At 43.7% G+C, this 25,124-nt stretch overlaps 1 protein-coding gene across 1 annotated transcript in view; it reads right to left on the reverse strand.

Annotated features, from left to right (window-relative positions):
- Positions 1 to 25,124, reverse strand: part of LOC137004767 (cyclin-dependent kinase-like 1) — a 202,512-nt gene that overhangs the window by 11,504 nt on the left and 165,884 nt on the right. The window contains exon 10 of the mRNA XM_067365383.1: positions 14,106 to 14,233. Within this exon, the coding sequence (XP_067221484.1) occupies positions 14,132 to 14,233 (102 nt within the window). The 3' untranslated portion in view covers positions 14,106 to 14,131. The remainder of the gene's footprint in view (positions 1 to 14,105; positions 14,234 to 25,124) is intronic.

Consider the following 25,124-nt stretch of genomic DNA (forward strand, 5'->3'; position numbering starts at 1 on the left):
ACACATTGGGAGTGTCCACAACGACAGGCTGCGAAAAAACCTTACCTCCAGCTAAATCGTTGCCCAGTATGAGGTCAACCCCATCCACTGGAAGCTGAGATCGCACGGCCACCTGCACACATCCTGAAACAAGTTCAGATTTTAAACACACAGTATGTAAGGGAACCTTAATACAGCTGAGTTCCACACCTCGGAGCAACACATTAGTTCCCGTGTACGATTCATTAGACAGCGGCAGCACTGTACTCAACATAAGCGTCTGAGCGGATCCTGTATCACGGAGCATAGTTATTGGCTTAAAAACAGAGCCATCAGATAACGCTACTGATCCAGTTAACAGAAAAGGTTTATATATCGACGACTTAGTCGATTCAGGAGGTGTGGTTGAGACAGACTTTACAAAAGCAACACTTTTAGACTTAGTCTGATTTTTCTTTTTCCATGCTTCACAATCCGCAATGAGATGACCCGAATCAAGACATTAAAAACACACTCTTTTTTGTGCTGTATTAACTGGTGAAGGTCACCGACCTCCCTGTGCTCTCCCGCGTACAACTTTAACAGCATCAACAAAGTCTTTCCCCGGCACTGCAGCAGACGAGCCCACAACTTTCTCGTGCCGAACAACATGGGGGAAAACCACCCTATGAGTTAACACAAACTCATCAGCAAGGACAGCGGCTTCTGCGAGCGAAGATACTTTTTGCTCCTTCAAATGAATTACATGATTATCAGAAAGACAACCTTTAAAATCTTCTAACAACATTAATTCACAAAGTTGCTGGAATGTGTTCACTTTGCATGCAGCACACCACTTATCAAATAAAGCCTGTTTTTCCCTTGAAAATTCAACAAATGTTTGTGCGACTGCTTTCTTATGGTTTCGGAATTTTTGTCTGTAAGCCTCGGGGACCAGCTCATATGCACGCAACACAGCCGCTTTTACTACGTCATAATCTAAACTGGTATCAACAGGCAGGGATGCACATACCTCTTGAGCCTTTCCCACTAATTTGCACTGTAAAAGAAGAGCCCACATTTCTTTTGGCCACTGAAGGGCTGCTGCTACTCGTTCAAATGCAATAAAGTAGGAGTCTACTTCAGCCTCTCTAAAAGGTGGTACCAATTTAACATGTTTCCCTACATCAAAAACGGGAACTGCATGAGAACCTGCTACCAGGGCTGCAGGACTCGAAGTTGCCCCAGTCGCGGCTGGCAGAGAAGCGAAAGAAGGTAACCCCGGAGATTGCATATGTACATCTTCCATTGGATCCCCATGAATATCAATGCCCTGTTTTCTCATCTCCATTTCCATTTCTAACTCTCTTAAATGTAACAGTTTATTTTGATGCTCTTGCCGCCTTACTTCTAACTCCAACTCTTTCAGACGAACCGCTAAAATTGGATCAGGAGGTACAAAAACAGGACTGTGAGGCTGCGCAATTTGGGAAGGTTTTTCTTCTTCACCTAACGCGACCGCCTCTTCTTCGGATTCACTTGAAACAGTTACATCGGGCAATATCTGATATTCTACCAATTTTTGATGCAACACGGCCTTAATTTCCTTTTTAGTAGCATAACGTGAAACAGATATTTTAAAGAAATCAGCTATTTTGATCAGATCGTCTTTCTTACAGCGATTAAACTCCTCCGTAGAAGGGGACAGCGTAAACGTGGTCAAATCAAACTCCATTCTCTATACTCCTTCCTCCCACGTTAAAAAGAAAGCAGGCGACAAACAAAAGAGAGAAGACTTACCGAGTATGATGATAAGTCTTTTAGACGAGCCCCCAATTTATGTTACGTCCCAGTCTAGGGGTGGGGAAGCAACATAAATGAAGAATGTCACGTCAGGAGAGATTTTTTTGTTTATTGTAGAAGCTTAGTCATCCATCCAGTAATAGGTCCAGGAATGGGCATAAACCAAAACAACAAACAAAACAGAAACTAACTATTTTTAATGATCTACCTTAACCTAACAAAGAAAAAAATTAACAGAAATACATCAGACTTCCCTGTCTCCTTATCTGCTCAAAACCAGGAGAAAAATCTAAACAAGAATAGGTGCCCACTCCCTACAAAATGGGGCATAACTCTATTTACAGATTACCTTTTAATACCGACACATGTTAAGCAAATAGATAAGCTTCTACTGAATGGTGACGTTTACAAGACGAGAAGGAAACTCCAAAAAAGACAAGTAAACACTAATCACAGAATATTATATGCGTCCGAGGACGTAACAAAGGCAGCTTACATCCTGGGGTATAAAGGGAGCAGACACCCTGTCGAGGCAGGGGCGAGGCCCGGGGAGTGGAGACTCCACCCAGAAGTGGTGGATCTCCTATGGAAAAATTTCGGTCGAGTGGAAGTCGACCTATTTGCTTCGGGAGATTCAACCCAGTGACCACTCTGGTACTCCCTAACACATCCAGCACCTCTGGGTCTGGATGCCATGGTACAGACGTGGCCGAGGCCTGAGGGGAAATCCTTTTCGCATGAGCGAAGTCATGCGGCGATGCCTTCGTGCTCGGGTTATGTGGAAAAAGCCTTGGTTCCTGTCCCAGGGACCCATGCTGGGAACTCCTCGTCGTCGCGTAATGCTTACGACAGATGTTTCCCTCACGGGCTGGTCATGAGTGGTCGCTCGGCTCAGGGTCTATGGGAGGACCATCAGCTCTCCTGGCACATAAATCGGCTGGAGATGATGGTGGTGTTTCTAGCACTGAAACACTTACTCCCAGACCTGAGGGGCCACTACGTGTTGGTCCATACGGACAACACGACGGCGGGATGGTGAAAGCATTCCTTCACGCTAGACCTGGCTATGTGCCAGGGTCCCCACCAATGTCCCAGGTCCCATTGTACTCCAGGCCTTCTATCCTCCTCCCTTTGAGTCTTCGGATCAGGAAAAACTGAATCTGCTCTGCCCGTTGAGGGCTTTGGATGCTTATGCCCACAGAGCTGCCCTGTGGTGAAAATCAGACCAATTGTTTGTCTGTTATGGGTCCCCTAAGAAAGGGGGCCCAGCATCTAAGCAGAAAATGAGCCAGTGGGTGGTTGAGGCCATCTCACTTGCATATGAATCGGCCGGACAGCCCTCTCCATCGAAGGCTCTGATGTCTGGAATACCCATTAACACTCTGAGGTCTGAAAACGCGCCGGCGCGTTTTGCAGGTTTTTTTTCACATTGCAGCAAAACAATGTGATTCTCTGTCATTTTTTGTCATAGAGACATAAGTAATATATCAATTGAAACTATAGAATATCTTCTTTTATTTATATACACTCAAAGTAAAAACAAAATGTTGTGCTTTTTGTAAAATAAAGAAAACTAACATGATGCGTGATCTCTCCTCTCCCTCTGAACGAAGTCCAATCTGATAGTTCTCAGAAAATGAACTGCAACTTAGTGAATGCTAATCACAGAAAAATGTAACTTATGTCTAAAAAAACGTTAAGATGTCAGGTTTTAAATCATGTAAGTCAAATCAAAAACAAACCTTCTGTGTTTATGTAATCTGTATGAAAAGAGAGCCATGTCAGAAATCCGTGATTCAGCTCATTATCCACTAATGCAGCCACGCCCACGGAGCGAACGCTATTCAGAGGCAATACATGCATTCATCATCTCAATCGTGTATTTATTGTCTTGAAAAGTGTTTATCTGGATGTAAAAGTCATGGTTAGCGATCTCTAGAAGACATGCAGTTAGTTCCTGTTTACTTTTCTTCTATGGATGAATTTTAGATGAGTTTTTGTTTCTTTAGCGCCCTCCTGCTGCTGTATGAATTTGAAACTCCATTCATGGAATAGCCTCTTCTTCTTTTAGATGAATTTGTGGACTAAAAATGCACAGAGCGCCCTCCGACTTCAAGGATGAATTGAAAACACCAGCGCTTATAGTAATGACAATGAATATTAAATTAATATAACTCCTCTGTATAGAAAATTGACATAAGCATATGAGAATCCAATATTTCTCCAAATGTGCATGCTTTTAAACTAAAAGCCTATATTCAGACTCTTTGCATCACAGAAATACATTCTATTTTAAAGTATAATATAAAATCATTACTTTATATTGTAGTAATATTTTTCTGTATGTTTCATATATCATAATGAGCTTGAGACATCACAGAAGGTTTTTTTCACAGCCTACTTTACTGAAATGCCTCATTAATATGCAAGTCATTTCAGCTCATTACTATCCAATTCTTTTGTCTTCTCAGGTGAGAATGGCCCATTTTCAGTGGTGATTCACGCCTCCTCGCATACCGTGTTTCTTGGCAAAAAGTGTCTTACAAAAACTAAATCAATATATTGTTTTATATGAAGGAGTAGGCAGCATAATTTTTACATAATTTTGAAGCAAAAACTCTAGTTTACAACCTCCAATACCCAAAAGTCTTGTGAACACAGATTTACTATACTTTTTTTGGCCTTATTTCAGTGACTTAAGTTTTTTGTTTTTTCAATAACCACGCATAATTGTTATTCCTTCAAAAACACAAACATGTACATACATGTTCCTCACATATTATTGTAGCCTATTTTGTGCTGAATACAGTGTAATGACACTTTTGTTATTTATATGTTTATGAACAAATGAAAAAAGCACAAATGTCAGGGCATGTCAAAACTTCTCCAAGCCCCAAAATCAGCCTCAGACTCCAGAGGGTTAATGGTATCTGTGATGCAGCTGGATGGTCATGCCAACACACATTTATCAGGGTTTATACCCTTGATGTTGGCTCCACTCCAGGGTCTTCTATTTTGTCACTAACATTGGCAAGTATTTGAGGATACAGCACAGCTGGGATTGCGTTCCCAATGCGTTGCCACGCAGCGTCGACAGTTCCCACGAAAGGGAACGTCTCGGGTTACAGATGTAACCCTGGTTCCCTGAGTAGGGAACGAGACACTGCGTCTCTTTGCCGTACCCCCTGCATACTTGCGAGTGCTTGCTTCAGACTTATCCCAGAAGCTAGTTTCCTGGTCCGTGACGTCACCCGTCTCTGACGTCTCGCTACGCGATTGGTTAGATACATGAGTGCTTCAGTGACGACATCACGCAGAAGGTTCCCAATGCGTTGCCACGCAGCGTCTCGTTCCCTACTCAGGGACTTACATCTGTAACCCTAGACGTTTTCTATGATGCTAAAAGTTGAAAGCGCATTGCCTTCATATTCGGCCTGACCTGCTTGTCTGCATATCTTTATTGGTCATTTAATATCAGTGTCTTAATGCATTAGTGTTTTCTTCATAACTGTGTTTTATTTTCAAGGAAAAAGCTTAACGTGTTAATTGTGTTCATAGTGGGCAACTTATAAGTAGTGAATTTCCTCCTCCAATATCACTATCGCTAGATGAAGCGGGACATACTGGTTTGCCGCCAGCATAGCATTCTCTTGGACATGTGTCAGTATTGAACTCCTCGTGAGTGAGAATGGGGTGGAAATCAAATCAAGTGTTATCATGTTTCAGAGACTCTCGAAAGTCTGGGATGTAAGACTTGATTTTCCTGCTCAGACAAAAACTGAGATCAAGAATCCTGCAATAAAGCAATAAAACTCATCTGGAGAGAAGATCTTAAAGGATTAGCATAGGACAACGCCTTGTCTTCACAACATTTACAGGATGCAACAACCCCCCCGCCCCACACACACACACCCTCCTTCCCTTCCCCCTGACTCAAGTCACTGAAAGTTCTTTAAGACGTTTAATGTAGCTTGTGTATCTATTGTTTTTCCCTTTCATGTTTGGTATCATTTTAAATGTCTCAGTGTGATTGGTAAAATGGTCTCAATTTCACAGCAGTCACTGGTATTATGAAGAAGATTGAAATCTAAAGAGAATTCTGTCCTCTTTTGGGGTTGTGCCTTTTGTGAAAACCCACTCCTCTCCCCCCAAAACAGGTGTTGTTGTAGTAAATATTTAAAACCCTTTTATTCTGGTCTGTATATAAGGTAAATTGCAAAGCAGTCATGTGGGATCTTCTGTAGCCAGAGGCCCCCATACAGAGATGGGCGAATGTCTGAAGACATTCACACATCACTTTGTGTATATGCATTTCTTTGAGTAATTGATGTTATGCATTTATAGTTTCAGCATTCCAGCAAAGGCGAATTGAAGGTGCTAGAGGATAATGGACCACTGTACCGCATGTGGTTTGATGGGCTTTTATCAGAATACAGAAATGCATTGCCTTTCTTAGACCCCACTTGGTCCAGTGGAACCCTGCAAAACAACCTGGATAGGTTAGCAACTTGGGAAAGAGACTCTGATGTAAAGGCAAGAGTAAAGATTGCAGCAGCAACCTTTAAGGTCAACACAGAGAATCAACAGAAACGTAAAAAGAGAGAGGGCAGTTGTCATTACTGTGGTAAACCTGGATACTGGATGAAAGAGTGTTGGAAAAACAAAAAGACATTCAGAGAAATGAACAGGTTTACTCAGCTCATACTCAGTCTACTTGCTACACTGAAACTGCCCCTCCCCTCTACTCCAAACTCTTGGAGCAACAGCTTGCTGACATGCTAACCATTTGGGCTGTGAGTGCTTAATTTCCCGACTAATTTACAAGAAAGCTAAAAGACACTTTCTGAACAAAAGAAAGTTGACTGTCACTTCCACCATTTGGGGGACACTGGTTAGGTACACTCACAGCCTTAAATGTTAAGCTACAGCACATTCACTTATCCATCCTCAATGGCTTATGATGTCTGCTATGACTGATGTTTCATTGGAAGATGGAGATGTAGCACAGTAAAGTTTGCAAATTAACTACAGGGAGGGAATAGGACACACAGACCAGTGAGGAGCCCAGGGAAGAACCGAAGTGCATAAGGCCTCGGGGGCCAACCCTGTGGTGAAGACTTCCTCATAGGTTTCTCCCTCTCAGTAGTTTATCCCCACCGTACTGGTCTATAGGTGTCAAATTGATTAAGACTAGGTTAAGAAAAAGAAGAACAAAACCACTATCACTGGAAGTTTATTATAAGAGTTAGATATAAAAACTATACGATCATCAGATGTCTAACATACTAAAGTCTATGCATGAAAACTGCTGGTCTGCTGTTTCTTTGTTTTCTTGTGTTGCAGGTATGTGTATATGGCATGACAGCTCATAAGCAGCACCTGGTGTAAAGCATCACCTCAGATATCCATGAACAACCTTCATGACGACAGAGTCATCTGAGCAACTCAGAGTTGCCCAACGACAAAGAATCATCTGAGCAACTTGGAACAGTCATGGAAATGTGTTGGAAATGGACTCTACAGGGAACACACTCCACAGCTATTCATTTACCATGGACTTTTAAAACATCCACGCTTGGGCTTTCTGTGTCGTCATGTACTTTATACAACATGTTACGTGTTGTATATGTGTGTCAACAGTTTACTCAAGTAAAAGAACAACACTTATATAAATGTCAGACATGACACAGAATAAGATATATGTGCCTGTAACTATTTCAAGTTACATGACTGGAAGATGGGACTTAAGTTAACAAACATAGGTTATAGAATAGAGGGGATTTAAGAAGGTTTAAATTTGTATTATATGAGACTTATTAGAACTCTCAAAGGGGGGACTGTGGGATTACAAATTTAAGAATCTGTTTAAGATCTGCTGATCCTACATCCTGACATAACATCACATGAAATACTAAGGTGAAGTACATTGTATTTAGCATTTTAAGATAAAGATGATGACATCAGATGAATGATTCTGTTAAGCAAAGTTTCCAGCAAGAGTTTTCTGCCAGTTCCTGTTCTCTTTATTGTATGTCTAATGAGTCTGACTACAGTGATGCTCAGCATGTTTCTCAATAAAGAGTAACTTCTGCTTGAAAGATATCCCAACGTCTCCTGGTCTCTGCTTTGACGAGAAAAAAAGGTTCGTATATAATTCATGTTTATTGCATTATTTAGTGTTGTGTGTTACCCTGAAGTTGTTTTGTCTTTGTATGTGTGATCTTATGCACTGTCTAAATATGAGTATTGACCATGTTTTATGAACATGGTATGAGCTTCTGATGAACTCTGATTAATCATGTGGCTTCCTACTGTGCCACCTGCATTATTGTTGTGGTGGTTATTGCTACATTTTAAGGTAAAAAGGAAGATTTTGGTAGTTAAAGTATAGGTATATTTACATTAAATCACTTAAAATGTAAAATATACACATACAGGCACATTTTACATATACATATGTAAAATATGACTGTATATAAAGGCATCCTGTAAAACTGAAAACATTTGTCACATTATTTTTTACAGTGAATTTCCAGCAGCCACAGCAGCCAGTGTTTTTCTCTGTAATTTAACGGGATATATTTTACAGTGTACCAAAGTGATTGGGTTATGTTGTAAAGAGAGCAAACTCAGAAAGTGTAAATGTCTTGACAACTGAATGGGTCAACAAACTTTTATTTTTATTCCGGAGGCTGAATTTTGTGTCTTATTTGTTGCAAGAAGTTAGCATTGATTTATTTTTAATTTTACATTTTTTTATAATTATTATTATTTTCAGTTTTCAGTCACATTTTGGTTAGGTTTAGATAACAGACAATTACAATTTCAAATGTGTTAGAAAGCATCATTAGCAGTGATGTTGGGGAAAAAAACACACTGAGAAGAAGTAGTCTGAAATCATCATCTTAAATTGCTCTTTAATGTTTTGAGGTACAGCTTAATATTTTGTGAAATAATGGGCTATGTAGAGTGATACAATAGGTTAATGGCCAGGCCCGGATGGAGAACACATAAAAAAACCCAAGGGTCCCCTTAGTAGCCTATCTTGGTGCCCAGGGCCGTGCACAGACCTTTTGAGGGGCATGTGCTAAAAATGAAAAAGGGCACCCCACCAAATAAATAACAATAAACAATAATAATTTTTAATCGATTGACAGCCCTAATAAATATATATATACAGGGTTTCAGGGCTTCTTTAAAACTAATTATACAGCAATCATCTGTGAGCCATGTGTTTGAAGATGTTTATGACTTCACTGTGATCCAATGGGATGTCACTCTCAACACACATTAATACACACATTCTGCATGATTAAATATAAAGAAGCACAGTGACCTGATGATTCTGTAATGTTTTTAGTTTGTACATTACTGTAGTAAAACCATGTTTATACATGTGAAGACGAGCGGGGAGTATACAATACTAGATTAAAAAAATTATTTAGCGAGCAAATACATATTAACGTTGTAAACATTAACCATACTGTGTGACCATATATAATGTGATTAACGTTAAATATTAATGAATTAAGTGTATCGGCAGATAGCCATCATAAATCAAAGAAGGAATTTCTTAGAAATATATTTTACCTAGCTGACGAGGATCATTCGCTTCGTGTCAAACTCAAATGCAGTTATGCCGGGTTTTTGACCAGCGAATGTGTGCAAATGTGCAATGTTTGTCATTAAAACGACATCATTACATTAGGCTACGTCATCATTAGGTTATGAGCGCTCAGTTTTTCGTGTTGTAAAATACGTTTGGCCAAAATCTCAATTTATAAAATATGTAATCAGGGCCGTAGGCAGAACATATAGAATGGGGGGGCATTCGGTTTCCATAGGGGGGCACACATTTTTATAATCTGATAAACAGACGTTCGCCAAAATAATAATGTCCCACATTTATTATTAATGAAATAGACTTCTATAATGAAATAAAGTTCTATATTACCACAAAAACACAAGATACTCGATCCTAATTAAACTACACCAAAAACGAAACCCCTTTGCATTATGGCAATATAATTTGCAAACACGACACACAAAAGCTTTTCAATTCCTCGAACAGCACAATAATAAAAATGATACATACCAAAACAGCAATAAATAGGCTAGCCTACATCTATAGCATATTTAAGTGTAACTAAGACTTTTGAGTGCACTCACCATTAAAATAGTTGAAGGCGGCAGGTCTCCGAGTGATAGTCATTAATAAATACGGCCTAATTATGTTTCGAGTTCCGTTTTGTGTAATAATGCGTTAAATATGAATTTTATGCTCAGGCGGAGGGTGAACCAACTCCAGGGTAAGGAGATGCGATTTCCATTTAAAAACATATTTAAACAGATTTCCTCGAAATAGCTTTAACTTACTTGTCACAGCACAACCTACATATCCCAACATAAACACTGCTGATAAATTATTATTTGTTAATAAAGTGTTTACGTTCACAAACCACTGTTCATTTTAACAGATTACGCACATGGAATTTGGCAGAGAGTGCGCAAAAGGCGCTCTCTTTATAATCAGTAAAAAATCTCGCTCATCTTAGTTCATTGCGATCTCAAGAAGTTCTGTAACAATGAATTAAACTGACTGCCTAATTACATAACAATTTACATAATTTTTTTGTTTACCAAAATCTGTTGATTTCTGGAACGCAATGACAAGTCAGAGGTGTTTAAGTTAGCACTGAACAAGCGGCGAGTGGATTTTGAGTTGTAGCCTAGACGCTGGCAAATATTCCCTCATTATAATTAGTTCTAGAAATCAACAGATTTGTTCGTGATTAGCTACAGTGCTCAACACTCCAACGTTCTAAAGTATTGTCGTTCTTCAGAGCGCAAACACAGAGGCGCACTGGATCATTTTCCAAATATGTTTCGCCAATATGCTAATATTAACTGATCCTAGACCAGTAGTTATGTGCAGTTTTTCCCTCTACAAGCAATCAGAAGCAGCAGCAGGTAGGCAGTGGTTTGAGTGAGAAAATAGTCTCAAGTCCATCGCCGAACCACACACACTCCGCCTAATTTCTATTTCATATTTCTGAAGACAATGTGTTATTTAAAGTCATTTAAAGTTGTAGAGAGAGTTTTCCTATGAGCTAAATGCTGCTGAAGACATTTCGTTCTGGAATATGTAAATAGCCAGATCCACAAATAAGGTTTTTGCTCTCAATCGGAAGTTTGCTGGATGACTATTAGGGGGGCACGTTGTGTCATCTGGGGGGGCACTGCCCCCTAATGCCCCCCCTTGGCGACGGGCCTGTATGTAATACTACTGTACTGTATGCACAGGCAATTTAAGGCTATTTGTAGGGTGTTGGATATGATGACTAGATTGCAGCCCCCTCCCTCTCTCTCCGTCGCCGGTCTCAGGCCTCAAATGTATAAAATCTGAAACTTTATAGACATACTAGTGTTTCTTTCATAAAGACAACGTTGTAGCCTACTTATTCAAACAAAAAGATATGTATTTACCGTTACAAGACGTTCAGCTGCAATGCTGTGGAACTTCAGTTCGCGCACTCAGGGGGCGGAGTTAAGAGGTTTGACTGACAGTTTGAGCGGATCCAAAAAGATTTTGTCACAAGCTCGTTTTAATACTTTTATTAGGCTAAATATATTTGTAAATCAGACAGACAGACGTAAACAGTGACCAATAGCATTAATTTATTGAAGAAAATAAATAAATAAAATAAAACACCTCCAAAAAAAAAAAGGGCACTTCGGAATGAAAGGACAAAAAGGGCATGTGCTCTGCACAGGTTGAGCCCTACCTGTGCACGTGCCTGTTGGTGCCACATCGTTTTATACCACAGGAATAATTAGCATTTTAAATAAATAAATAAATAAATAAATAAGATCTCCAACACACAAAGATACAATGAGTAGGGCCTTGAACGAATTCTATTTAATGAAAAAATAAAGGACAGAAACAAATAATAATGTTTTTGAATACACTGTTTAACAAAATTAATATTAATAATTTAAATTGACTTATTTTGCCGTTTTATTACCCAATATTTCTACAGTGCTAGTAACTGCATGGTAAATTTTTATAGTGGTGTACAGTACACTTTAGTTTACATGGTCTTTTCAATATGGTTTCAGAGCCTTTAATGTACACATATCATGCTCGTGTCGAATTAAAATGGGTCAAGCGACTTGGGGTGGTTATCACTTCAATAGAGTGGAGAAGGTGTCAAGCAAGTTCATCAGCATGGTGCGCTGCACAGTTAAATCAGTGCCATTTCAGTGCTTGAGTTTTGGTGTTTGTTTCCTATGCGTTCCAATAAATAACAGAGACGACATGTGTGTCAGGTGTTTTAAGACAATTAGACGTACTTTGTTCAAATATATATTTAAATACATTTCTGCTATATGTATGCACATGAGTCTCTCGAAATATGAGTTGCTCTTTCAAAAATTGAGGGGTTGAGGGTCTGTCCAAATAAACATACCTCGTCCATTTGACGAAGTTGAACACAAACAAAATGGCGGAGAGGATTCCTGCAGGGAAAGTGCTTAGCAAAGTTCATGAGTGTATGTCGTAAAGTGTAGTTAAACGCAGCCACATCTGACAGCGATGGAAGGGTAGACTGCTCCTTCTTCTGGGTAGCCTTGAAAGTGGTGCAATCCACCCGTCATAATCTAAAAGTGAAGTGGAACACACCCAAAGTCACCTTAAGGCTGTACGAGGCTCAACCAACGAGTCATTTTTTTCCTCATTAATGTACACACAGCACCCCATATTGACAGAAAAACACAGAATTGTTGACATTTTTGCAGATTTATTAAAAAAGAAAAAACTGAAATATCACATGGTCCTAAGTATTCAGACCCTTTGCTGTGACACTCATATATTTAACTCAGGTGCTGTCCATTTCTTCTGATCATCCTTGTGATGGTTCTACACCTTCATTTGAGTCCAGCTGTGTTTGATTATAGCCACACACCTGTATATAAGACCTTACAGCTCACAGTGCATGTCAGAGCAAATGAGAATCATGAGGTCAAAGGAACTGCCTGAAGAGCTCAGAGGCAGAATTGTGGCAAGGCACAGATCTGGCCAAGGTTACAAAAAAATTTCTGCTGCACTTAAGGTTCCTAAGGGCACAGTGGCCTCAATAATCCTTAAATGGAAGATGTTTGGGATGACCAGAACCCTTCCTAGTGCTGGCCGTCCGGCCAAACTGAGCTATCGGGGGAGAAGAGCCTTGGTGAGAGAGGTAAAGAAGAACCCAAAGATCACTGTGGCTGAGTTCCAGAGATGCAGTCGGGAGATGGGAGAAAGTTGTAGAAAGTCAACCATCACTGCAGCCCTCCATCAGTCGGGGCTTTATGGCAGAGTGGCCCGACGGAAGCCTCTCCACAGTGCAAGACACATGAAAGCCCACATGGAGTTTGCTAAAAAACACCTGAAGGACTCCAAGATAGTGAGAAATAAGATTCTCTGGTCTGATGAGACCAAGATAGAACTTTTTGGCCTTAATTCTAAGCGGTATGTGTGGAGAAAACCAGGCCCTGCTCATCACCTGTCCAATACAGTCCCAACAGTGAAGCATGGTGGTGGCAGCATCATGTTGTGGGGGTGTTTTTCAGCTGCAGGGACAGGACGACTGGTTGCAATCGAGGGAAAGATGAATGCTGCCAAGTACAGGGATATCCTGGACGAAAACCTTCTCCAGAGTGCTCAGGACCTCAGATTGGGCCGAAGGTTTACCTTTCAACAAGACAATGACACTAAGCACACAGCTGTGGCTTCACAACAACTCTGCGACTGTTCTTGAATGGCCCAGCCAGAGCCCTGACTTAAACCCAATTAAGCATCTCTGGAGAGACCTAAAAATAGCTGTCCACCAACGTTTACCATCCAACCTGACAGAACTGGAGAGGATCTGCAAGGAGGAATGGCAGAGGATCCCCAAATCCAGGTGTGAAAAACTTGCATCTTTCCCAAAAAGACTCATGGCTGTATTAGATCAAAAGGATGCTTCTACTAAATACTGAGCAAAGGGTCTGAATACTTAGGACCATATGATATTTCAGTTTTTCTTTTTTAATAAATCTGCAAAAATGTCAACAATTCTGTGTTTTTCTGTCAATATGGGGTGCTGTGTGTACATTAATGAGGAAAAAATTAACTTAAATGATTTTAGCAAATGGCTGCAATATAACAAATAGTGAAACATTTAAGGGGGTCTGAATACTTTCCGTACCCACTGTATATATAACTTTAATAGTTATAATATAGTATGTGTTAAAAAAAAGCTAAATTTCTATGTTGTTTGAAGTAAACACATCAAGTCATTCCACTGAAAACACGTTTGCCTTACCAAACACATTTGCACCAGTCCCGGGGTCAGATGTTGGGTAGGTGATGGTCATGTTTGTGCCTGTGTTTACTCTTCAGTTCAGGTGCTGGTGAGGTGTTACTGTTGGTCAGCTGTGGAAAGTATTGAGGCTGGAAAACAAAATTTCTCTGTTGATTAATAGCCAAAAAATGTGAAGTGAGCAACATGCATTACAAGGTTGGAAACCAAAGTATTTTTTTTTTAATTTCTGTGCTGCCCTTATAAAATCTTTGATTCTTTCATTCGTTCCAGTTCATCTCTCCAAATAATTATATTTTGCATATTTTTTTCTGCATTGTGACATTATGTTCAATACCATTAAGCCTAATCTCTGAGTTATTCTCATTACCTTATTATGCACTTTCTTTTTAGTTTTTGAAATTCCCAAATAATTACTATAGGGTTATTCTGTGTCAACTCAACCAGAGGTCCCCGGCTAAAACAAAATTTAGATTTGTCTTGTGAAAGAAATACATAAATGAAGAAGAAAGACAAAATATTAAATGTCATGAATGTATATTTACTGAGTAAATCAATGTTTTGTAGAGGAGGGTCAAAATGACAAATTTCACCTGAGGTCTGGAGCCAAATTACTGGGGGTAAACATGACCTTAGAAAGACGGTAGAATCATTATTTTATTTTTACACAGCGATTTGTAGGTCTGGTAAATATGTTTACTTTAGCAATCTTTGTTGCATTATATGCCAATGGTGATGGTTTAAAAATGGGAAAAAGCACTTCTTGTATTTTTTGCCCCAATTTTGCATGCCTGTAACTCAAGAAGTATTAAAGATATTGTCTCTGGTTATGCATGCAAACATGGTTCCCTGAGAACAGGGAACGAGACACTGCAAAAAAATCGCAAGGGGAATGCCTCCGCAGGAACCGGTGTCTGAAACATATACCCAGTCTCGGCAATATCATATTGACCGGCGACAGCCCATGACATCATAACAATATGACCGGCATGTATATAAGGGGCGCCCAAGTAACATGACACCCGCTTATCGTCTGAAGGGACTGTAAGCAAGCTGGCCCTGAGGCATGGCTAAGAGATGCAACATCTCGTTCCCTGTTCTCAGGGAACCATGGTTACATGCGTAACCTGTGACGTTCCCTTTCGAAAGGGAACTCGCGCTGCGTCAATGTGCTAGGGGAATGATATACCAACGCCGCCATGCTGAGGGGAGTGTATGCCATGCATGGCAGTGACAACTGTCAGAATCCGGCAAATTCAAATGAAATGCCAGACCCACTCACCCTATGGGTCACAAATGAGCTGTCAGTGACAGCGCTCCCAGCGGTCAAAGCCTCAGCTACAAGCCTCAAAGCGGCCTCCATATCTTACACATGAAGGCCTGCCAAGGCCGCACAAAGGCCTGGAAGCAACCAGGAAAGGGGTCCCTTTAAGGGACTGTGGCTAGGGGACCAGAAGGAACCCCAGCCAGTCAATTCTCAGGGGAACACAATCAACCCTGAATGCCTAGCTGAACTGGTAACCTAGTCTTCCAACAACCTGTCTGTTTCCTCAGAAACAGAGTCTCTAGACACAGAAGTCTCACAAAGAGACATCCAGAAAAAAGGGACTGCAGAAAGGGCAGTAGACCAACTCAGTCCGGATCTTAAGAGATGGGCATCCTGGAGAGCAGGACTCAGCAAAGTGCTATCGACCCTTGCAAGCAAGGGGAGTTACTCCTTGACCTATCAGGTCGACCAGGCTATAAACTAGGTGAAAACAGTTAGCCAAGCCAGGAACACGCAGAAGCATGCAGTCTCAGGGAGGCCGGAAGGCCAACCACCTGATAGCAAGACCCTGCTGACCGATACCGAGCTGCTGGGAACTCACATCAAGGAGGCCTACTGTGGCCAACCACCTTGTATCAAGTCTAGACTGGCAGAGAAGTAACTGAGGGGGTGGATTCTGGAATCCACTGCTGCTTCTATATATATCTTTTAAGTTATTAATCAACATTTATATTTCTGTTAAATTATTTAAATTACTTCTTCCATGTATGTTAAAGCATTTATTTTCCTCTGTACCTCTCATTGAGAGAAAAGAACATCTTATCAGTATGTTTTGGTAAAGTTTCCTGCTCAGAGCAGAGCTCAGATCAACTTCAACCTTGAAGAAGCTATGAATCATGTATCTGTGTATGTACGCTAAGTGTTCTGTGGAGGTCCCTTTGTACTGGACAACTGGCATTCTGCTTGAGACCAGCAGACGCTATGTCGTGACCCCAAAAGGACATCCGGAACCTAAATCCAGGGTCCCCTCGTCAGCATCGTGACAAAGGAATATATGGAAGATATCTGTCCATGTGTGGAAGATTACCAAATTTGTCTATCTTTCTTAGCCAATCAGAATCATTCAACCTGAAGTAATGACGTAGTTAGTTGACTCTGTTATAGTATAATTGTTGTGGAAATGTGAATGTACGCGAAGTGGCCTACGAACTCCTTGTGAGACTTGAAACTGGCTTCTGCTGATGAAACTGCAAACTATTCTTCATTAAATTTTTCTTCAATTTATACATTTTTTTAAACTTTAACTCTGGGTCTTTATTCAAGATGTCTGGTCTCAAGGGTCTTAAACTGTTAATCCCCAACATAACCATACCATGGGACATTCACCTCAAAAAGAGGCCAACTACAGCCACGCATCTCAATGGCAAAAGTTCACTGCCTGACTGTGGCCATCGGACTGCTGGGGACTAGCCTACAGGGCGACCCATCAAGGCCAGCTGCCTGGTAGCTAGATTTAAGTGGCTAAACCATTCTAGAAAAAACCCACACAAAAAGGAGCTCACTCACAGAGAGGCCTCTTAAGGCCTACTTATTTAAAGTGCATATTGCAGGTTTTTTTTTTTAGATGAATATATAACTGTGGCAAGGGGGCCGTGGTTCAGCGGAGGCTGCAATGGGAGAGAGAGGGAGGAGACGCGCAGTGTCTGAGTGGATTAGACGCAAATAATAAACACCTGTCTCTTGTTTCAGTAATTGGCGTGGAGAGAGAATTTAACGCCAGGAGAAACAGGAGCCTGAGAGAGGGAGAAGGACTACTGGCTGTTTCCCCACTCCTGGATGTCTGTTTGCTGCTGGAGTGAATTCTGAAATTACATTGATTGTTTTTGTGCCTGCCTGCACACTGTTCTGTTATATTATTGTTTTGTTGCAAATAAACAGCCAGTAGTCACCTGCCGACCCTGTCCTCTTCCCTCCTTATTTCCGAACTTTGTTACAATAACCTTGTACAAAAATACCATATAAAAAGGTACTGCAGGGTTTAAAAATGTTTTGCAGGACATAAGAGCACAAATTTAGTAGATAAAGTGATGGTCTCTGTAAAAAAATTATTATTATTTTTTTTTTCAGTGTCGCGTCATTTTACGTCACAAGTGGGAGTCGTTCGCTGAGCTCTGTGTTGACTCAGTGCAGAGTAGGTTGGTATTCAGCAACAGTGGTCATGAATCAATGTGTTTTCGGTAGTTTTTGTATCCTATTTATCATCGTCATGGTAAATTATTGTGTTTGTGGAGGTTGCACAAACTCCAGCCTGTCAGGACATTGAGTCCAGAGGTTTACTAACAAGAAGAAGGACGCTGCTATCTTCCATGCCGGTGTGTTTTGTGCAGGTAAAGAGAAATGTACTTAATTTCTGCATCTTCTTCGAAAAACGCATTCATTATATACTGGAGGATTATCATCCCGGTGATATGATGTAGTTGATGAAGTATGATGAAGTTCAACATTGTAATACTACTGTACAGGGACGTGTACAGGAATTTTGAGGGGCAGTTGCTCTGAACTAAAAAAAGGGCACTTCGTCTGCAAGATGTATTTTTTAGAGCGTTTGCTCATCTGCAAGGACGTTTCCTGTCAGATGTCAAATAGACGTTTAGAAGATGTCTTTAAGATGTTTATGATTTAGAATGTATGTAAAACTGACATCTTAAAGACTATCAGATGTTTGTAAACATCAGATGCTTTCCAGATGAAATGATCTTTAACAGACATCTTGCAGTTGCATGTGCTATCTGGGATACGATATACAATCGTCTGCCCGACACTCTGGGAGGCCATGGAGATCAACGAGACCAAACCTCTCGCTCCTCTGCATGTCGTGTGCCGTCGAGCTGCCGGGCTGCAGCCCGGGTTGTCACGGCAACCCAACGCTCGCTCTGCGCTCTAGATGTGTGGTTCCCTTGCATAATCTCCATTGTAGCGCCCTCTCTGGTACACCAGAAGAGGTCTACTTTGCTGATATGGCTTGGGTGACATGAGGTTGAGGGGTTCCTTCGGGGAACCAACCTCCTAGGGCCCCTCCCTCTCTAGCGCATTGCAAGCTGTGCAGTTTCTGGATTGGATTGCTGGTTCTTCTCATAGGGGAACCTAGCATTTCATTCAGAGCTCCAGCTGAGGGACAGATGTCGATTGCAGCATCGGAGAGAGTGATGTTATGCTCTGGAAATGAGGGTGACGCTGCCCACTGTAATGGTGTGTGCTTATGCTGACTCAGATTCGGAGTTTACAGCCATGCTTTTCTGGGTCTTCCAGATGTGCATGGAAAACTTGGCAGTATGGGGGTATATTGGTGCCATAAATATGGAATGCCAAAAGTGCCAAAATCTGCATAAGTTTTTCCTCTCTCACTACCCTCTTGGATGGGGTGGCTGTACACAGACCACACCCACCCTGCATGTGAGGCCAAGGCACTCTTTTTGCATGAGGGTAGTTCTGTGCTGGGGTTGAGCTGCGCTTGTTGACTAACCGTGATCAAAGTCACGGCGCAGGCCCTCAGCCAGACGATGTCCACCTCAGTGGTCCAGAAGTGCCCCCTGGCTTACCTTGTGAGGTGCGAGAGGTTGTCAAGCTAAATGAATTCTCAATACTCCCATCTTACGAGGTGGCCTTTTCGGTGACACTGTCGAGGACTGAGCCCAGTGGTTCTCCTCAGTTAGTAGCGGATCGGGGAGCTTCCCATGACAAACCATCGAGTTCCTCTTGTCTTGGCCGCCCCTCAGTCTGCTCGTCGCCAAGGTGTCGTCCCCTGCAAGAAACTCTGGCCCAGCAGGTTCTGCTGTGTCCATTGCGGGGAGATGACGCCTCCCGTCTCGGCAGCTGTTTAAGTGGTTGATGAGAATCACCCCTGAGACGGGCGACCCAGAGATGGGTGGGGCTGCTCTTCCACCCCTGGAGGAGGGCCGGGTGGTAAATCCTTTTATTGGGTTTGTTTCTGTTCCGCCACTGACCCAAGAGGCAGCGGTACCCAAATTTAAAAGAGCAGTTCCTCCATTTCCAAGTCTGAAGAGGGTTGGAGAGCAGTGGGGGGAGAAAAACCTCACCACTCTCATCCCCCTCTTCTGTCGCCAGCGGACAGCAGCGAGCAGCGGGCAGCCAAAGCCTCGACTGCTCCCTCTGTCCATCCGTGGAACCAGGTAAGTGTTGCCTAGCACGCTGTGATGCCGCTTCGGGCTGCCTCACAAAGAGAGCCCCCCCGAGCCGCGTCCCTGTGTTCCACCTCGCTGCCCTGCTGCGGGTACGCCGGTGGTCCCTTTGGTCCCGCTTGTACGGTCTCTGCGAGGCTGGTTAGCGCTCCCCAGTCCGTCTCGCTGGCTCCTTCGGACCATCAGTCTCGGCTATGCGATTCAGTTCGCCCAGCATCCCCCCAAGTTCAGGGACGTCCTCTTCACTACAGTGAAAGATGTCGTTGCCCCTGTCTTGCGTGCAGAGATCGCAGTCCTACTGGCGGAGGACGCGATAGAGCCGGTCCCTCCAGCCGATTCTTCCGCGACACAGGCCATTCCTGAGATTCGCGTTTGAAGGTCGAGCATATCAGTACAGAGTCCTACCCTTCAGGCTGGCCCTGTCTCCCCGCGTCTTCACGAAAGTCGTGGAGGGAGCCCTCGTTCCCATGAGAGAACAGGGTGTTCACATTCTCAACTATCTAGACAACTGGCTCATTCTAGCACAGTCTCGGGATCGGTTGTGCGAACACAGGGACTTGGTGCTCAGTCACCTCAGGATTTGGTCGAACAGATAGCACGCCTCACAGAGGAACGTTCTCACTCGGTGTTGAACTGCCTGAATACGTTCAATGGCAGGACAGCGGTCCCACTGAAATTCTTTCAGAGGCTCCTGGGGCATATGGCGGCCGCGGCGGCAGTAACCCCGCTCGGTCTGCTTCATATGAGACTGCTTCAACACTGGCTTCACGGCCGAGTCCTGAGATGGGCGTGGAAACGCGGCACGTTCCGGGTGCCAATCACTCAGGAGTGCCGCCAAGCCTTCAGTCCGTGGTCGGACCCTTTGTTTCTCCGAGCAGGAGTGCCCCTAGAACAAGTGTCCCGGCATGCTGTGGTATTCACAGATGCTTCTGCCACTGGCTGGGGTGCCACGTACAACGGGTATGCAGTGTCAGGGGTTTGGACGGGACCCCATCTGCATTGGCACATCAATTGCCTTGAGTTGCTAGCAGTACGTCTTGCTCTGAGCTGCCTCAAAGGGCCGCTACGGGGCAAGCATGTATTGGTCCGTAAGGACAACACTGCGACCGTTGCGTACATCAACCGTCAAGGTGGTCTACGCTCCCGCCGCATGTCGCAACTTGCCCGCCATCTCCTCCTCTGGAGTCAGAAGCGTCTGAGGTCGCTTCGTGCCATTCTTGTCCCTGGTGTGCTCAGCCATGTGGCCAACGAGCTATCACGAGCTGAGCTGCCAGGAAAGTGGCGACTCCACCCCCAGGTGGTCCAGCCGATCTGGAGAGAGTTCGGAGAGGCTCAGGTAGACCTGTTTGCCTCACCGGAAACCTCCCACTGCCAGTTGTTTTACCCCCTGTCCGAGGGAACACTCGGGACAGACGTACTGGCACTCAGCTGGCCCCGGGGCCTTCGCAAATATGCGTTTCCCCCAGTGAGCCTACTTGCACAGACCCTGTGCAAAGTCAGGGAGGACGAGGAGCAGGTCCTCTTAGTTGCGCCCTACTGGCGCAACCGGACCTGGTTCCCAGAACTCTCACTCCTCGCGACAGCCCCTCCCTGGCCCATTCCTCTGAGGAAGGACCTGCTTTCTCAGAGACGGGGCACTCTTTGGCACCCGCGTCCAGACCTCTGGAAACTCCATGTCTGGTCCCTGGACGGGACGCGGAGGTTCTAGGTGACTTACCCCCTGAGGTACTTAACACCATCACTTCGGCACGTGCACTGTCTACGAGGACGTGTTTACGCCTCGAAGTGGAACCTGTTCGTCGAGTGGTGCTTTTCTCGCTGAGAAGATCCCCGAAGATGCTCGATCGGAGTCGTGCTTTCCTTCTTGCAGCAAGGGTTGGAGCGTAGGCTGTCCACCTCCACCCTCAAAGTCCATACTGCTTCTATCTACGCTTACCACGACCACATAGATGCAAGCGCTGCCCTCGGAGGAGGCAGACCCAGCCCTGGCTTTACTCTGTCCAGTTTGCGCTTTGCGACTGTACATAGACAGAACCCAAAGCCTCAGGACCTCAGACCAGCTCTTTGTCTGTTATGGAGGCCAGCAGAAGGGAAAGGCTCTCTCCAAGCAGAGGATGGCCCACTGGATAGTGGATGCCATCGCCCTGGCTTACCAAGCTCAGGGCGTGCCCTGCCTGCTCAGGTTGCATGCTCACTCCACGAGAGGTGTCGCATCCTCCTGGGCGCTGGCTTGTGGCGCCTCGCTGACAGACATTTGTAGTAGGGATGTCCCGATCACGTTTTTTTGCCCTCGAGTCCGAGGTATCTACCGATACCGAGTCCCGATCCGATACTTCTATAATACATGAAAAAGAATAAAGAGCGAAAAAACAGATCCAGGAACAGTGCTTTTCAGGTTTTTCAGGTATCTAACAGTCGTTTTCACGTACAGAAAATGGATAAAGTAATCAAATATCACTGCATATTATCTTTACTGTATAAAATAAATAAAGATTAATCATTATTGAAGTTACAAAAACTATTCAGTCAAGAGCAGTAAGTGATTTCTTTGTTATTTGTTGTTTTATTTAACATTAAAAACAGGCAGCAGGAATATTTTTTCTCCCTTTAAGACATGCACAATCCAGTACTGTGATGGGTGACTGGGGCTTGAATCGAACTCTGGTCTTCTAGTCAAATGAACTGCCTCTTTACCATTGAGCTATGGTAGATGACAAATAACAGATGGACCCAAGGGCAGAAGAATAACATGTAGGCTTAGATGACTGAACAAAAAGTGTTTTACTTAGGAGTCCAAGTACAATAGTACAACAAAAGGGAAGCCGTGCTTCCACAGAAAAACACAAGAAACAAAAGACGAGTAAAGGCAAATCAAAAACTTAACAGACTTAGCTTTCATGGCAAGGATAACACAGGAATAGTAGGCTCAAGTCTGAACACAACTGAAAGAAAAAGGCATGCTTAAATAGGCAAACACAAACAAGATAATGACCCACAGGTGGGAGAAATCAAGTCCTAATGAGTAGCAGTACAATGTGTTCTACTGAAGCTGGGGCCACCAAGTGGCTGGGAGAGTCATTACATGGCATAGGGTGTCAGTGCCAGCTAGTGGTTGGGAGAGACATTAAAAGTCAGCACTAACTACAGGTTGGGAGAGTCATTACAAGCTGGACCCTTACAAGTACATACCTTTACTGTTCCACATACATGTCTTTCTCGACTAATATACGTTCACTTAAGACATAACCGACTATGTTTGCTAGGATACTCGCTAGGACGGGCATTTTTAAATAATTTTTGTATGAATTTGTCCGCTGAAGCGCAAGACGTGAAAGAGAACTCAGTATTTGCACGGTGACTGGAATAAGCGTGTGCGTGCTTCGGATGAGTGCACATAAATCTTCTCACAGCGCGTGCGAGTTCTCTTTCACGTCTTGTTCTTGAAGGTTTAAATCAGCAAGGCTTAAATGAGTTAGTTTAAACACAGATAGCAACGTGTGCTGTTCAGGTCTCACCTGTATCAACACCCGGGTGATGACGGCGTAAATGACTGGACATGAGAGCAGACGGCACTCGCAGTCAACAGTTTACAAAGAGTGACTGTTTTGTCCACGCTTTTTGATTATCGTTGTTGTAACGTTTTGCGCATCCATCGACAGAAACGTACATTATTTGAACTCTGTCTGTCTGTTTTCCACGTTGCTATTTTAAACAAACCATACGGTACGGTTCGATTTTTTACCGAGAACCGTTGCACCCCTAATACATATATATCCGAGTCCTGATCGGGAGGTAACGTCCGATTCCGATCGAGTCTGAAACCACGTGATCGGGCCCGATTTCCGATCACATGATCGGATCTGGACATCCCTAATTTGTAGAGCTGCGGGCTGGGTGACACCTAACATGTTCGCTAGATACTATAGCCTTCGTGTCGAGCCGGTCTCCTCCCGTGTTCACGCCACAGGTTAGAGGCATAGAGAGGCCCCGGCTTAGTGTCGGCTTGCTGTGCTACATGCGCTTCTTTTCTCCAGAGAGTCCCTACAAGGCAGACCCTGTCGAGTCCTCTGAAATCCCTTCGGCAGCCGACGTGGTGGAGCGTCTGGTGCCAGGCCTATACTCCGTTGTATCCTTAAGAACCGGGTTTAGGCTGGGTTCCATATGTGTGACCCTATGGGGATCCCATATGGTTGGTTCCACGGTTGCTCCTAAACGAAGCCTGTGTCTTTCCCTCTGGGAGAACCTACCCTTCATCGGGTTGGAGTCACCCCAGCTCTTCCATATGTAGCACAGCCCTACAGGGTTAGTCCATATGTATTTCTCCCCATAACTCCTTTGGGGAAGGATGTGGCTTCCGCAGCGTTCCTTTCCCAGCGAAAGGGTACGCTTTCCCAGCGTTATCCAATAGTCTCACTGAATGGGTTTTGGGGAACAGCAGTGATCGACTCTCTCTGTGTTAGCCCTGTCCCACCATCCTCAGGCAAGGGGGTTCAGGTGGCTTACAACAGAGCGCTGGGAGGGGGCAGTTCCTGTGGCGTTTTGGTAGGGATTCCTATTCGTCAGTCTGTCCGACGTACGTCGAACGTGAATGGGAACGTCTCGGTTACAAAGGTAACCCTGGTTCCCTGAAGGAGGGAACGGAGACGTACGTCTCGTCGCCACAGTCGCTGTATCCCGCTGATGCTGCCGCCTATCCGGTTCAGCTCATCAGCGAAAACCTGAAGATGCAACGCACCTGCTTCTCATTATATACCCGCGCTGCGAGGCGAGCAGCTGCTGCATATGATTGCATGCCAATGTGCATTGGCTCGTTTTAGTTACACTCGAAGTAGATTGGCCTCTCTAGCGAGATTCCTATTCGTCGGTCTGTCTGACGTACGTCTCCGTTCCCTCCTTCAGGGAACGAGGGTTACCTTTGTAACCGAGACGTTGTAGTTTACACACATCCGCAAGTCCGTTGCTTAGTCCTACTTTATGTAGGTTGATTAAATTATGCGCAAAAAAACAGGTTGACAACACTTGTTAATAAATAAAGAAATACATTCTGTGTTAAAAGGATAAGCTGTATCTTCATTCATTCTCTGCTGCTCTACCGATGCACTCGCATCGTGCACGCGCATGACCGCGTATCGGTACATATCGGTTAATCTTCCCATCCCTACTCATAACACATATGTGGCGAGGGGGGTGTGGTTTAGCGAACGCTGCAGCGGGGGAGAGCGTAAGGAGACGCGTGGTGAATGAGCGGGTTAAACACAAATAAGGAACACCTGTCTTTGATTACAGTGATTGGCGTGGAGACAGGATAAAACGCCAGGAGAAGCAGGAGTGTGGGAGAGAGAGAGAGAGAGAGAGAGAGAGAGAGAGAGAGAGAGAGAGAGAGAGAGAGAGAGAGAGAGAGAGAGAGAGAGAGGGGGGGGGACTGCTGACTGCTGACTGCTGACTGAGACACTGGATCCTGGAGAGGAATTTCTGATTGTGAAGCCTGATTTAAAGTTTTGTCTCTGTTATGCGTGTGCACTGTTCTTCATGATATTGAAGCTCAATAAAAGACTC

The sequence above is a fragment of the Chanodichthys erythropterus genome, chromosome 17 (genome assembly GCF_024489055.1).
Source record: "Chanodichthys erythropterus isolate Z2021 chromosome 17, ASM2448905v1, whole genome shotgun sequence".
NCBI lineage: Eukaryota > Metazoa > Chordata > Actinopteri > Cypriniformes > Xenocyprididae > Chanodichthys > Chanodichthys erythropterus.